The 15,826-nt window shown below is 45.1% G+C and overlaps 1 protein-coding gene across 1 annotated transcript in view; it reads right to left on the bottom strand.

The window, feature by feature from the left end:
* tinagl1 (tubulointerstitial nephritis antigen-like 1) overlaps nt 1–15,826 on the bottom strand; it is a 65,633-nt gene that overhangs the window by 29,537 nt on the left and 20,270 nt on the right. The window contains exon 3 of the mRNA XM_083776152.1: nt 15,231–15,297. Coding sequence (XP_083632278.1) covers nt 15,231–15,297 — 67 coding nt within the window. The remainder of the gene's footprint in view (nt 1–15,230; nt 15,298–15,826) is intronic.

Here is a 15,826-nt window from a genome sequence, read left to right as displayed (position 1 = left end):
GTTGCGCTATGAGCTTGTAGATCTGCTATTTTTTAATAGCTAAAGTATAACCGAATGCTTGAAACACCAAAAGCGGTTCCCACCCAAAATGCGTTAACTCATGGTCTAAATTAATAAAAATCTACATTATTTATGTTCAACCCAATTGCCAGGAGAAACGTGAAGCGAAGGCTTCAGGCCAGTGAGGGTTCGTGCCGAGCAGTGTGTTCCAGTTGCATTAATGCATGGAAACCATGGTAGCAGTGTGCATAACAAAATGTGACGCAGATGAGATTATAGACCCAGGCAGTCAAACATGCACAGACTGACTAACAGACTGACTAGGCGACCCGCCTCCTACAGAGACACTGTAATGGATATTCTAGAATGCCAAATAGATTGCCAAATATATGCATTATTCTGTATTTCTCTGCCTTCCATTCAGTATCTTTGCTCACCAATGTGCTCAGTCTAATTCAACTACAGCTGTCGATCTAACAGCTGACTTGACTCCTCCACGCTGTCAGCATAGGTATACTTCAGGGGTGGGCAACTTTGACGATGGAGAGGGCCACTATATTTCCACACTCACTCCCTAGGGCCATATATTACTGTCGTAGCAAAAATCTACAAGCTCAAAACGCGTCGCAGCTTGTAGATCGGCTATTTTTGCTATATTCGAATTGGAATACTGAAAATTTAAATTTTTATGTAATTTCAAATGCCTTTAATTATACGTGTGTTGAGCATTGAGTAACTAATTTAGACTGAAGTAATTAAAGCAGGTCATATTTGCATGTTGTGGAATTGTAAACAGCTGGAACCAATATTATATCAGTATTCTGATATTAACCTGAGGGCCACATTAAGTGAAGGTGGGGGCCGCATGTGGCCCACGGGCCGCCAGTTGCCCACCCCTGGTATACTTATTTGTGCGTCGCCTTTATGTTTAGCGCAGATCCTTATATGGACATTCAGTATAGCATCTCTGGTAAAACAAGACTATAAGGACTGTCTGAGAATGGGGTTGAGAAGGCTTGCGCCCAGAGGGGCTGCTGGAACAGGCAAGGAGGAGGCCTGTTCCTTCATCTTTGGAAGATTATTTAATCTACAACAACACTCCATGAAAACCTGGATCATGTATTCATATATTGAACAAAAACACAGCGTAGCGTGCCGCGAGCACGTCAGAGGTCAACTGTGCAGAAGAGAGGACGGAGATCCCGTCCGACAGGATCTTAGCAAATGATACATTGAGCATCCTGCAGCAGGTCAAATTCTCCTTTGGTCACGGTGCGTGAGTGAGTGGATGGATGGACAATATATATAATAACTGCCAAGTTACATTCCTCCATGCATGGGATTCCTCTGGTCACATGCTCACAATGTACTGGTACTGTTCACAACACATGTATGCACTTCCATCCGCCCATGCATGCTGACCGGATCCTCCATACATTATTATATCCCCATGGGGACTATAATTTACATTAAAATGTTTAAGCTTAACCGCTTAAACATTCTGATAGCCATGAAAATGACCGTGGTGCCCCAGGAGACCGTGCAGAACAATGGCCGCACACAAGGTCAAGGTTTGCTATCCTTGTGGGGACTTTTGCTTCCCATTGTGGATAGTAATGCAATATGCGTACAATAGCACGCACGCACGCACGCACGCACGCACGCACGCACGCACGCACGCACGCACGCACGCACGCACGCACGCACGCACGCACGCACGCACGCACGCACGCACGCACACACACACACACTCACACTCACACACACACCTCTCCATCATCCTGCAGTGCTGGCAGAGAGCCAGGGACTCATGATGACTGCCTTGCCCCAGAGCGCCGGTGCCGCCCGATGCCTCTGATTGGAGGAGACGGACGGTGACCTCTGCCCTCCTCCCCCTCAGGAGGTGCACAGGCAAAGGCATGTCCAGATCAGAACTCAAAGCCACAAAGCTTCACGTGGGCTGAAATATTACTCTTTAACACCCAAAGGGTTAACTTCCATAACCTAAAACCACCCAGAAACATTCTATTGTATACAGCAGATGTTTTCAACCCTTTTCATATATACCAACTCTTCATCATTTAGCTGGAGACCACCTGGAACCCACACAAGGACCACTGGTGGTCCCCGGATGGTTGAAAACAACTGATATTCAGTATGTTCTCTTGTCCAGTAGGGTTCGTCCACTGATGGGAACTTTACTTGTCTTCTCTCTTGTGTCTGATTGTTGCATTTGGCATTGGCAAGTGGTATGATGATATCTCTCTCGGTATAGGCTATTCAGATGTTTATCAAGAGTATTTTTATATATTGTTGTAGATCATGGATTTGATTAATTACTATCTCCACATGGGGACCTGTAAATACTAACCATGTGTGTGGCCATAGTTCGGTCATCTTCAGTGGTTTCCACTATCATCATCATCATCATACTATAATTCAATCAATGTCTGTGTGTGTGTGTGTGTGTGTGTGTGTGTGTGTCTGTCTGTGTGTCAGTCTGTCTGTCTGTGTGTCAGAAACACTGTCATAGCTCCACACTGCCTGCACCAAATCACTCCCACTTTTCACACATAATTTACCATAATAATATGGAGGTCTTCACGAAGCCCTTTTTTCGATTTGACACATTAATGATTAATAATGAATTTATTAGTGAATTAAACATGCGAAAACGCACCCAGGGCGCAGTACGGGTAAGGGCTAGTGGTTATAATTAGTAAAACATTGCGGGTTAGGGTTCCAAATGGCTTTTGTTTTTCTTTTTTCCTGGGACAGGCATAGAGGCATTATCAAAACTGAAAATGTCTAAATAAGCCCTTACATTCCACATATAAAGAGGTCTAAAGATATCGTTAGAAACCTCATGGCTCTGAACAAATGATTTAACGTACAGTAGGCCTGATTGACAATGGAGGCACAGAGGTGAAGACAGCTTTAACAAAAAACTGATATTGTAGTGACTTTAACAAGCTATAGCTATGCGACCAAATTAAGCTTTAGACGAAGTCCAAGTCCCAGTAACCTTTCAGCATGACATTGCTAGAAATAGTATAAACTTTTAATTATTATTCCTCCCAAAAAAGGTCCACGGGCAAGATGAAGCCCCTGAACCAGGTTTTAAGAGAGGGTATTTTCTATCCTTCTGTAATGGTCACTCAAGTCACAGAGACTCGAGTGAGCAAAGCTTGAAGGAAACAAAATGGCATTTTAATGTAAATGATAGTGCCCATGGGGATATAAATACAATGTATAGAGGACCCGGTCAGCATGGATGGACCGGAGTGCTGTCGATCTGTTGTGCTGTCCAGGGATCATCCTTAAGGTGGTTATAAATGGATCTGTATACATGGCTTTAACTCTGAGATGGTATACAAATGGAACCAAATGGACCCTAACCCTTGCGGGTCCATTTGGTTCCATTTGTACCATCTCAGTTAGGTGTCCTTGAAGGTAATGAGTTTGAGAACCGCTGGGCTATAATACACGGTCAAAGCTTGATTATTGGTTGCCCCTCCCCGATTAGGGTATACCTGATTAGAGGACACACCCCTCCTAATGGAACTCACATGTGTCCATCCTTGTTTATGTGAGGTTCACTCTCTCAATCCCTGAAGAAGACCTTTTGTTCAGGTCGAAACGTTGGTTTCTGAATAATTGTATGAATTCATCGCGCAACCCCTTCTTTTTCTACTTGTATGCTTTTGCATTGTGTTCAGAACCTCTGCACTGTTGGTGTGTGCACTTCGGGTTACTATAACTTGTTGGTTTGTACATTACATAATATTACAATCAGAACCACCCCAGAAGGGACAGGTATATCCTGAAAAAAAAAAGATTGCATGGTGAGTGATCAGCTATTTCCGATAGCTATTTTAGAAAAGGTTTGAAAGAATAAGTTCTGAGTCCTACAATTCAGTCAGGACAACTCAAGAATGGATGGAATATATATTTATTGAATATAAGATGAGCAATATATTTATTATGGTTTGGCTATGTATTGGATCTGCTTTTTAGGTACTCAGATCAAGCGCATCAGTCCCGACCATAGGGACTCCGAACCCCCCGTACCTAAACAGTAGATCCAAAATGACAGGTGGTAGCTGGGGTGGAGGTGGGTGAGCAGGAGGTTTGTATACAGCAGCGCGCTGATACAGCAGCAGCAAGCAAGCAGGGAAGCAGGAGGAGAAATGCAAACCTCCGGTTAAAGTAGCCGGTATGAAGATGGAGTGAGTGTGAGTGTGTTTGGCTGAGTGAATCATGTGAATGAGAGCATGATGCTGAGGCGGCCCAATTAACGGCCGGCAGCGACTGCACTGAGGTTCCCTGACTGGACTTGCTCTGCGCATGTCTACAACAGGCACACATGCTCATTAGGTTCCTAGAACTCAGCGTTATAGTACTGCTACCTCCTGAGCAGGCCCCAAAATGTGGTTCTGGGAAACCATTATGTGAAACCGAAAAGAGCCAATATGGACTTATTCACACAGGTCTGAGACAAACACACAGACACGCTTGATGGTGTCAAAGGGCAGAGTGGGGAGCAAGGGTGCCAAATATGGAGGCAGTGAGAGTGTTGGTGGGAGGCCATATTTCACATTCTTCGTCACACTTTCTCTATTAGAGAGAGAGTCCTAAGTTACCACTCTCACACACAATCTCCTATTGTTTCATGTAGTCGTAACATGCCGACCACAAGCGTATAGATCTGCTATTTTCAAAAGATTTTTTATACATTTGAAAACTTGAAATGGCTGGGACATTCCGTATAATGAAATGAGTACTATTACTTTTGGTACTTTAAGTGTATTTTGATTACAGGCCTTTTACTCCTAACAAAGTATTCCTGCACGGCAGTATTGATACTTTTCCTAAAGTAAAAAAGGTGAGTACTTTTCCCACCACTGCCGACCGCACACGCTCCACAGAGAAAGTAGCTCTGCTCTGTTTACGAGTGGATATGCCCGTTTACACCGCACACATAGCTGCTGACAGCGCCATACATCAAGCATCTCCTTTCAACAATGAACTGGCACGTTATAAGACAGGCTCGCCTTTCACAATGGCGTGCTTGTGGACGTGCCGCCTTTCGCTTGCCAAGGTTTGCAAATAGCTGAGCAGTTGGCACCTAATAAACACAGACTAACCCTTCATCTTCTGCATAGAAGGACGATGACATGCTGTATCTCTGTCTTACTTTGGAGTCGCAGAGGGGCCTCCACTTTGTGGCCCCGTCTGAGCTGCACCGGATCAGTGTTGATTTCGTCGGCTGAAACTATTGGTGAAAAATTTCCTTTTTTTTTACTGACGATCACTAAATTAAAACTAAGCTATGATGACTAAAACTAAGACAATTTTTTTTGTCTACTGACGAAAGCCTAAAACAGCAAATTAAATAAACTCCAAAACAATCAAATCACTTCAATAGGCCGGGTTGCTATGTCAGCAAATGATGAAATTTGTGTGATCTTTTATACCACTCATTTGCATCTTACATCAACATCACCTTTTGGGGTCAATTATTATTATAACCATAAAATCTTATGATATTTAGTCGACTAAAACCAGACTAAAACGAAAACATTTCACATGATAAAAGTGTGACTAAAACTAAATCAAAGGTTGCCGTCAAAATCAACAGTGCACCATGACATCCAGTAGGACGCCTACTGTACCAGGAGACAGCATCAGTCCTTAAATTAACACTGCACCAGATCCAGTAGGACGTCCTTCAGGCAGTGAGATAGATAGATGCCAAGTGTGAGCAAGAGACGCCGTATTGGAGATCACTGGGATGAGATGGCCATCGGCACGCCAACAAGATCTCCTTGAGTGAAAGATTTCCATCAGCCAGACAAAAGACTGCCGGTTATCACAGCCGCATCCTCACACATACAGACAGCTTGGGCAAGTAAACACTTTATGTCAACACTTTATGCACGCATTTATGATTATAATCAATCGTTGGGAACAACACAAGTGATTGGCTTAAGGTTATAACCACCGTGTCTCTACTCTCCGGAATAATCCTTATGCTTTCTTGCTATGCTGTCAAGGAAAAGGAGTCCGTGTTGCAGAACTGGTGATTTAATAAACAAAATAATAATTCAAAAAGGACAACGTGATCAGCCAGGGTTCTAATTCTGTATCCAACCTCCGTAGTGAACAACAAAGTAATATCTCTCTTCCTCTCAATAATGCGACCGCTTCCCTGCACACCAGAACAGAAAGTAAACACAAGATATCCCATAATACTCCTCGTCCCAGACTCAGCCCGCCAACACAGTTAAAGGAACAATCCCCCTGTATATACAGTACCTTAGGGTTACAAGGTGCGTTCAGACTTGGATAGTTAGAGCGGCGCGATTACATATGTAATCAGTGGGACTGAACCAATAGGTGTCATAGCACCACCCCCCCTCAGCTCAGCATATAAGGTAGCTGGCCAGGCATAGGGAATAGGCGGTGTTTTACCCAGGTTGTTTCCTGTTCCAGTCAGGCTGTTGAGTGGCGTTTGTTTGTGCTCGTAGCATCGAGGTAAGCTCTTGGTTTTACTAATATAGGGGTTACCTGTCCCTAGGTTGATTTATTTATTTAGCCTATGTTTATTTTTCTTCGTCAGAAACTGTGGAGCTCTGAGTTAGCGACAGCCCAGCTGTCAGTGTGTGTGTACAGTTCAGAGAAACCAAGGTAGGCTTGCTTCATATTGCAACAGCACAAACAAGCTTTTAATTCATGTTGAACTGTCTTCCAGTTATTTATGCAAACCCTTGTCTCGTTGTTAGACGCAGAGGCAAGCGGCGAACGAGAGCCTGGCTAATGTGTGTGTGTCCGTGTGTGTACACAACAGTCTTGAGGTAGGCTTGCGTCCGTATTGCAACAGTATAGCAGTTTTGCTTTTATGAGTGCGAGTCCTCATGATATGTTTGTTGCACAGACGGTGTTCCGAAAGAGCCAATACACTGACAAGAGCCTGACTAACGGGTGTCCGTTGTGTGTGTGTGTGTAAGCCTGCACACTGAGTCTAGAGGTAGGCTTGCGCCCATATTGCGACAGTATAGCAGTCTTGGTCTTATGAATAAAATGTGAGTCCTCATTATATGTTTATATTACACAGACGGTGTCCCGACCGAGCAAACACCCTGTTGTATCAACCACCTGGAGTCCCTGACCACCTTAACAGGGTATGTGCTAGTTTGCATAAGCAGCAGTGCATTTAATGCACTTTATTGATTGCTGTATGATTGTTTGGCTACACCAGTGTTGTATTCAGAATCTGAAGTCTGAGTACAACCAGGAAAGCACTTTAGCTATATGGTCAATTGTGAGGCTAATCAAGGTTTATGTTCCATTACAGATTGGGCCTCATACTGTCGTATGATATCATATAGCCCAAGTGGCGTTTTAACACGGGTCCTCACTTTTACTACTTTAACCAAAGAGTTAACTAGTTAACCGCCAACGACGGATATATTGGTTTCAGGATTATATTGCATAGTTTCACTCGAGGACAGTGCAGTGTTCTTTTGGGCTTTTAGCCTTTATTATTAATTTGCAGTGTTTTAATGCCAACCATATTTGGCTCAGAGTGATTGTGCTTATTTGCAGTGTTTAATCTTGTGTTTATGGACGTAGGAAAGGAGTGTATCCTAGTGCAATTGATCCGATTCCTTATCTGTATAGTGGACGACTTGATAACCTCCTATTGGTATCTCTGTGAATAGTGAATATACGTTTAAAGGAGATGTCAATACTGTGAATAGTGAATATACGTTTTAAAGGAAATGTCAATACTGTGTATGTTCTCAGAATAAAGTTATATTCCATGAAGCAACCGACCATTATTGTTCACTCAAACTGAACACTTACCTTGTATTCCGGGTCTCCCACCCTGTAATTGGGAGTGGCGTAGTATTACTGTGACATTAGGAGTACTTAGCGACTCCACTTGGTTACAATGCAAAGACGAACGGACGCGGCGCTACCTGCCGCGGTACAAACGGGACGAACCGAGGCGAATTTATAAATTCAGGTCTGAACGCAGCTTTAGATATCAATTAGCATTATCCTTCTTGAAAGTAGAGGAGCGATCCAAGCACTCAAAAAAAGTTAAAAAGGAGAGGACGGGCCTAGTAAAATCAAGGCACCTTATACATTACAATAAGGTTAAGCCAACATGTTTATTATAATATACATGCCCTGATGAAGACCAGTGGGTTGAAACATGTTGGCTTTTTGATTTTATGCCTGTCCTCTTCATTTTTACTTTTTTGAGTGCTCGGATCGCTCCTCTTTGAACGTGTTAAACTAAACTTGTACCTCCACTGAGCACCTATAGTTGTTTTCTCTTTTCGCTTAGCATTATCCTTTCTGCTCCAGACATTTCCTGACCCGAGGCATATCATTTTCTGGTCAAAAGTGTAACCTAGTACCGGCAGATTCTTCTGGTTTCCAGGCTATAACCTGCTTGGCATAAGAAACCGATGGCGGTTATCATATTTTTTTATTTTGATTAAACTGGTTAGCTGCACCATTTTTGGCTATGATGATGTTGATTGCACGCTGACCGTTGTGCTGTATAGGCTTCTCTCTGGCTGAAATCAGTGAGGTCAGCCAAGACGAGGAAAAGATAAGAAGGAGTGTGTGGGAGCCGGACCACAGGCTACCGGGAGGCTCTGGAGGGAGAGTAGAGTAGAGAGTAGAGAGAGCTGCCTGGCGCTTCATTACGGAAGCATGGCTTCCCTAGCCAGCCAGTACGGCAGCCCTCATGCTGAGAGGCTAGTCTAGAGCAGTGGTTTTCAACCTTTTTCATATCAAGGTCCACTATCTATTCGCCATTTGAGTCACGGACCACCATTTGATGAGATTTAGCCTCTCGGGCCCAAAACTTTGAATATTTTGTTGTCGTTGGAATACGATTCTGTCCACAATTCCATGCTGTATTGATGTTGGTAGCATAGACAACAGGCATTGCTCAAAATAACAACTATTCTCTAATTGTGTAGACTTCCTGTAAATTTAGTAATGCAGATTAAGAATTTAACTGTTGAGCGTAAAATGAAACCAAAATGTAATGGTTTGGTTTCATTTCACACTCTAGAGAGTTGAAGATCTATAAAATGAAACCAAATGGTTTGGTTTCATTTTTCACTCTCAGGAGTTGAAGATCTATAAAATGAAACCAAATGGTTTGGTTTCATTTTCCCCTCTCAAGAGTTGAAGATCTATTAGGGTCCATTTGGTTATCAACTCTCCATCATTTACCTGGAGACCACCTGGAATCCCCTCAAGGACCACTGGTTAAAAACCACTGGTCTCGAGAATGAGAACACACACATGGGAAAATGAGTGAGTGTCTTGTTTATGACTATTGTGGAGACCAAAAGTCCCCCGCAAATATAGTAACACTTTTGTTTTTCTTTCTGGTCCCCACAGCGAGAAGAAGGGCAGCTAATGTTTGTGTAAAGTGAGTTAGGAAAAGATTCACATTGGGGTCATGGGCTTAGAATTAGGCATTTAGGGGCTAGTTTTAGTTGTTTTCACTGCACATTTGCATGTAATCCTGGGCGCTACACTCCCTCTGTCAACCTGGGGAGAACAACCTCATTCTTACTTCAATGTATGAGGAGTCCTAGCCGCTTCTTTTCACCTGACAGAGGGGAGTTTCCCCTGTTGAGCGTAGCATGTGGAAGAAACTACGTTATTCCGACCAGTTCCTTTCCCCTCCATCAGGTCAGGTGACCAGGGGGAGGTAGTATAGGGACCGGGATCACTGTTACCTACCCTATAGGTGACACGGGAGAACGTGCAAACTCCACACGGTATCCTCTGCATTTTGAAACATGCATCCTGTCCTGACTGTTGGGACTATAGTGATAGGTTACGGTTGATTTGATAGGCCCGCAGATCAACTAGAAATAGCCTTCTTAATTTTGGAACAGCTTTCGACGTGCCCGCGAAGACAGAGCAGAGCCCGTGCTGGTGCCTGAGGCTCATTTGTTTGACAGCGGGAGGCGGTTCCCAGTGCTGTCCCAGAACACTGCAGGCTATTTATACCAGGAACTGTGTGTTGGCTTAACCTCCACGGGTCTCTGTCTTCAAGGGGCAAGGTTACAAGTGAAAGTCTGGTATTCAAATTTACTTGAGTATGAGTACACAAGAATTGGTATATTTTTTTTACTTAAAGTACCTAAAGTAGAAAGTACTCTTTATGCAGAATGTCTTTTCAAATCACAATGCAGTGTGATCTTGTAGATCGGCTGTCTTTAAATGGTCGAAATGTGTAGGCCATGTTTTTGCGATAATAATCCAAATCTAAAAAGTAACTATAGTAACTAAAGTTTTCATGTAATTGCAGTGAAGTAAAAGTAGACTGAGACGTACAAGTAAAAGTATTGATATAGAAAAAGTACAGCAAAATTTTACAGTGAAAGTAAAAATGGTTAGAGTCTGACCATTTTTACTTTCACTGTAAAATGGTTAGACTCAGTCATAGAGTGATAATAGTCTAACTGTTAGACCATTATTACTCTATGACTGACGGCCTCCATCATATGTGTTCATGTATCACTCTTATGACTGACGGCCCCAGATGTTATCATATCTGCGTTCCCCCATCGGGCCCACCGGGGTCAGGCCTAATGGAGCAGCGCTGATCGGAGGAGTCATACTTCAGATTGACAGAGCAGATGATGAGCCATCCAGGTCCAGACAGAAGAGATACTACTCAGCTGCATGCAGACTAATGCCGATGGATCGCAGCGGACAGCGAGGTCGAAGAGGTCTCGACTTCGGACGTGCCAAGACAAACAGCCAGCGAGCTTATAGTGGTAGCATGAAAATAAATATCGTAAGGATGTACGAATGAGATTATAAGTCAACACTCGCCTACGCGCCTGTATGTTTACACGCATGCACGCACGCACGCACACACACACACACAGTACACACCCACGTCCCAGGCACATACTGTACTTACACACTCATACAGCACACACACACACACACACACACACACACACACACACACACACGTTAGTTGGGCACAGGGGGAAAGCCACACAAATACGCGGCCAAATGTCAGGGGAGTGAGAAACCGTTTTGGAGGACAGGTGTGGAATGCAACTTCCTCTCTCAGGATTTCATTCATTCCACTCACTTCCTCTCTCCCTCCCTCCCTCCCCTCCATCCTATCTCCTTTCCTCTCTCTCACTCCCCTCCATCCTATCTCCTTTCCTCTCTCTCACTCCCTCCATCCTATCTCCTTTCCTCTCTCTCACTCCCTCCATCCTATCTCCTTTCCTCTGTCTCACTCCCTCCATCCTATCGCCTTTCCTCTCTCTCACTCCCTCCATCCTATCGCCTTTTCTCTGTCTCACTCCCTCCATCCTATCTCCTTTCCTCTCTCTCACTCCCTCCATCCTATCTCCTTTCCTCTCTCTCACTCCCTCCATCCTATCTCCTTTCCTCTGTCTCACTCCCTCCATCCTATCTCCTTTCCTCTCTCTCACTCCCTCCATCCTATCTCCTTTCCTCTGTCTCACTCCCTCCATCCTATCGCCTTTCCTCTCTCTCACTCCCTCCATCCTATCGCCTTTTCTCTGTCTCACTCCCTCCATCCTATCTCCTTTCCTCTCTCTCACTCCCTCCATCCTATCTCCTTTCCTCTCTCTCACTCCCTCCATCCTATCTCCTTTCCTCTGTCTCACTCCCTCCATCCTATCTCCTTTCCTCTCTATAGTATCTTTGGAACTACTACAGGAATACCTCTGTTATCTTCTTCATCGTCACCTCTGTCCTGAAACTAATGGACAGCAGCCATTATCACCCACCCCCTGCCCCCCAGACACACACACACACACACACACACACACACGCACACGCACACGCACACACACATGCACACACGCACGCACACACACACAAACACTGCCAATCGCGTGGACTGTATAGACACACTTGTAGCCTCACCACCAGCCAGATGATATAATTAATTTCAGTAATAAATTTACCCTGTAAAAACAACCTTCTACACCTTTTTACACTTTGAGTTACATTTTGTGTACAGGCGCCAGAGAGTCTATTGAGCAGCATGACCTCGCAACTTTGCAACTTTTGGAACCACAGTTTGGAACTCGCATTGTGCTCCGATTTGGTCGGGGGTTAGCCGACCAAAGGGGCACTATCCCCTCCTATGTCCAGCTTTGAGGGTCTGTGTAAACACAAACATGTGTAAACAAACACAAGCATTGAGGACAAAAGTGAGGACGCAAATTGTGATTGGCCAGAATGAGATGATGTATGATGACGTAGAGCGCCCCTCACTTCACACGGGTGTGATTTTTTTTCTTTTTGCTAAGACATCTCTGTTGGAGATGATGGCTCACACGTGTCTCGTCTCAGAAACGAGACACAAACCAGACCTGTCCTCGCTTCCTGACGAGCGGTGATCGTCTCTTCCTAGAGACATCTCTCTCACCTCGGAGCAAAACCTGGAAACATCCCGACGGACTTCATCAAAATGTCCAAATAGGGAGGGTATTTACTGGTCCCTGGTGGGGTGGTGGAATGAAGGGGTTGAGCTGTTATGGTTTAAGTGTCTTCTTGCTCAGGGACACTTCGACACTTCGACTGGGAGAGGCGGAGGTGGAACGGATGGCCTTCCGCTCCCCAGATCATGCCAGATGACCTCTCTGCCCATCAGCTAGTGAGCTGGGGGCCAGCCTCAAATACCCAAACACCCCCAAAACAGCAACAACAACCAAATTCCATTCTGGGAAAACCTGGTGGATTGACACTCATCACAGAAAAACTCTGTTCCTATAACAGTGAAACATCCTCTGGCATTCTTTTCTCATTCTCTCTCTCTCATTAGTCTGACAAAGCACCACGAAGCCAAAAAATATAACTTAAAACTAAATGAAATGAGTTCGGCAATAACAAGATCATGTGCTGCAGTTATATTTCAGGTACAGCATAGGGCTGCAAGATGTGTCAAAAAGTAATCAACAATTGTTGTTTTGGTGTTGCACACTATTATATGTAATCGTGAAACTTGACACTTTGTTCCAACATCTCAAGGTTGCACCTTGGCCTCACCTCTCAGCGTTAATAACCAGAACATTGTACACAAGCCACCTGATCTCCACATCCATCAGGTTCACAAAGGACAAAAGCATTATGAAAATAATCAAAAGATAAAGTCTAGGCCTGGGTTGGCCGAGAGGTCCAGGCACCTACTGTAGGCTGGTAATCCAGCCTGACAGCATGTCACGGGTTCGAGTCCCAATCCCGTCGACCTTTGCTGTGTGTCCTCCCCCCATCTCTGTCCCTCTTTCCTGTTTAACTACTGTAAATCTATCAATAAAGGCAAAAAGCCCAATATATATATATAGGCTAATCATGAGGATCACGGATTTCGTCCGTCGTCAGTTGTCTATTATTCCAGTCATCTGTGACATAACTTTGCAGGGACAGCTCCAGGGGGGGGGGGGGGGGGGGGGGCAAGGGGGGGCCCCCTCTGGTGGCTTAGCCCCCCCCCCCCCCCCAAGCCCCCCCCCCCCCTCCAAACAAGCCAAATTGACTGACTTCTATGTAAACCAAGATTCATTAGCCCCCCTCCCTAAATAGCCAGCCCCTACATAGTACCTCCAGTCATACTTTTCTGGAGCTGTCACTGTAACTATGACTCATAATTTAGGCAATGTTTCAGCCCGATCAGTTCTTCCATTATAAAACGAGTTAACCATCTCCACCTCTGTGGCCTACTGGCGGTGTGTGTGCGCAAATAAATGTTCGGCTGTTCCGCCCAGCTGCTTGCGAAACTGTCTCTGGACAGTGGGCACACAGACAGACACACACTGACATATAGACGTCGCAAAGTCACCATTGATAATCGTGATTATACGTTTATTAAGCAAAATAGCTGTGTTGATCCTTTCAGCCACATTTGTGCCGCTGCGCCCTCTCTCACACAATGCAGCCACCCTCGCTGAACACTCAGAACAAGACCCCCCCCCCCCCCCCCTACTCCGTCCACAGCCAAGTTATTCGCGGTTATGAGGGTAATATTCTCAGGGCTTGAGGGATTGAGTTAATCCACTGTGATCACGGCCCTAAAACCTGCACAAACACTGTGTCTGGCAAAACCCAGCCTGCATGGCACTTCAGTTTCCCAACCACCCCTGGGTGTGCGCTCGTGCACGCGCGTGTGTATGTGCGTATGTGCATGCGTGTGTGTGTGTGCGTGTGTGTAACACATAGCTGTAAAGAATAAACAGACGGTAGATGGGAGGAGGAGAAGAGTCGGAAGGAGTCAGGGGAGGTCTGAGGAATGTGTCTGGCGTCACAGAGGTACCATACTGTACAGTACACCACCCACCATACCATACTGTACGCTACTGTATCACCACCCACCGTACCACATTGTAAGCTACTGTAACACCACCCACCGTACCCACTGTACGCTATACTGTGACCCTAACCCCAATGTTTATGGGTCTCGACTCGAGTAAAAATAAAATCCTACATTTTAAAATATATATAGGCCTATATATATTCCAACAGATAAAACGCGGCGCGAAGTTTCGGGAACCACTGCCGGATCTAAGCCACCCACCCAGACCTGTTAATGTGAAACAACAGAGGGGTGAGTTTACAAGACAATCTGGAGTGTTTATTATTGGGGCAGGTGCAAATACATGCATGTGCGTGTGCATGTGTATGTGTGTGTATGTGTGTGTGCGTGCATGCGTGCATGCATGCGTGCGTGCATCAATCTGCATGTTTACAAGAAGACAGGTCAAGTTGGAATTTGGGGGTGTGCAACACACTGTGCATGCAACCATGTGTGCCCAAGCCTGTGCCTTAAATGAGCCAATGATACCCAATCACAAAGGTCTGTCGCCAGCAGTCCAAAGAACACACGTATTGTTAGTCAAATGAAAAGAGTGACAGAAAAGGACAAGGAGATGAGAAGAGAGAGAAATAGAGAGAAAGAGAGATAGACAGAGACCGACAGAGGGAGGGAGGGAGGGAGAGATACAGACAGACAGACAGACAGACAGACACATAGACAGACAGACAGACAGACAGACAGACAGACAGACAGAGACAGACAGGGAGAGAGACAGAGACAGACAGACGGAGAGAAAGAGAGAGGAAAACGACAGCTTCCGTTGCAGACGTGCTAACAGGAAGTGCAGACAGACGGGGTGAGTGACATCACATACCAAAGGTTGCAGTTGTCTTTGTACGTCTGTCCTGAGAAGAACTGCTGTCCGTTTCTGTCACAAGTACCTGAAGGAAAGACACCACGGTCAGGTTAATAAGCAGACAAACAATAATAATAATGGTTGCGCGCTTGTGCGTGTGACGTGCATGCTCTGTGAATGTGTGTGTTTGCTCTGTGTGTGTGTGTGTGTGTGTGTGTGTGTGTGTGTGTGTATACACACGCCCCAAGGCAACATAATACACAAGTTTTCTTCTGGAAACATTGTCCCTCTCTTCCTCTCTCTTCCTCTTTGTCTGCCTCTCCAAGACACTCAAACCCTCTGTGTAGCAATGCTGGCCTGACGCCTTACCCCACCACACCCCACCTGTAACCTGCTTTATGAGGGTGCCGCCTGGAAGTGTGTCTCTGTGTGTGTGTGTGTGTGTGTGTGTGTGTGTGTGTGTGTGTGTGTGTGTGTGTGTGTGTGTGTGTGTGTGTGTGTGTGTGTGTATGTGTGTGTGTGTGTGTGTGTGTGTGTGTGTGTGTGTGTGTGTGTGCGTGTGCGTGTGCGTGTGCGTGTGCCCGTGCGCATGTTTGGGCATGCGTTTGTGTTTT

The sequence above is a fragment of the Protomyctophum parallelum genome, assembly GCF_964188405.1.
Source record: "Protomyctophum parallelum genome assembly, chromosome: 1".
Taxonomy (NCBI): domain Eukaryota; kingdom Metazoa; phylum Chordata; class Actinopteri; order Myctophiformes; family Myctophidae; genus Protomyctophum; species Protomyctophum parallelum.
The sequence above is the reverse complement of the archived record's forward strand: the minus strand, read 5'-3'. Positions and strand labels throughout refer to the sequence as shown.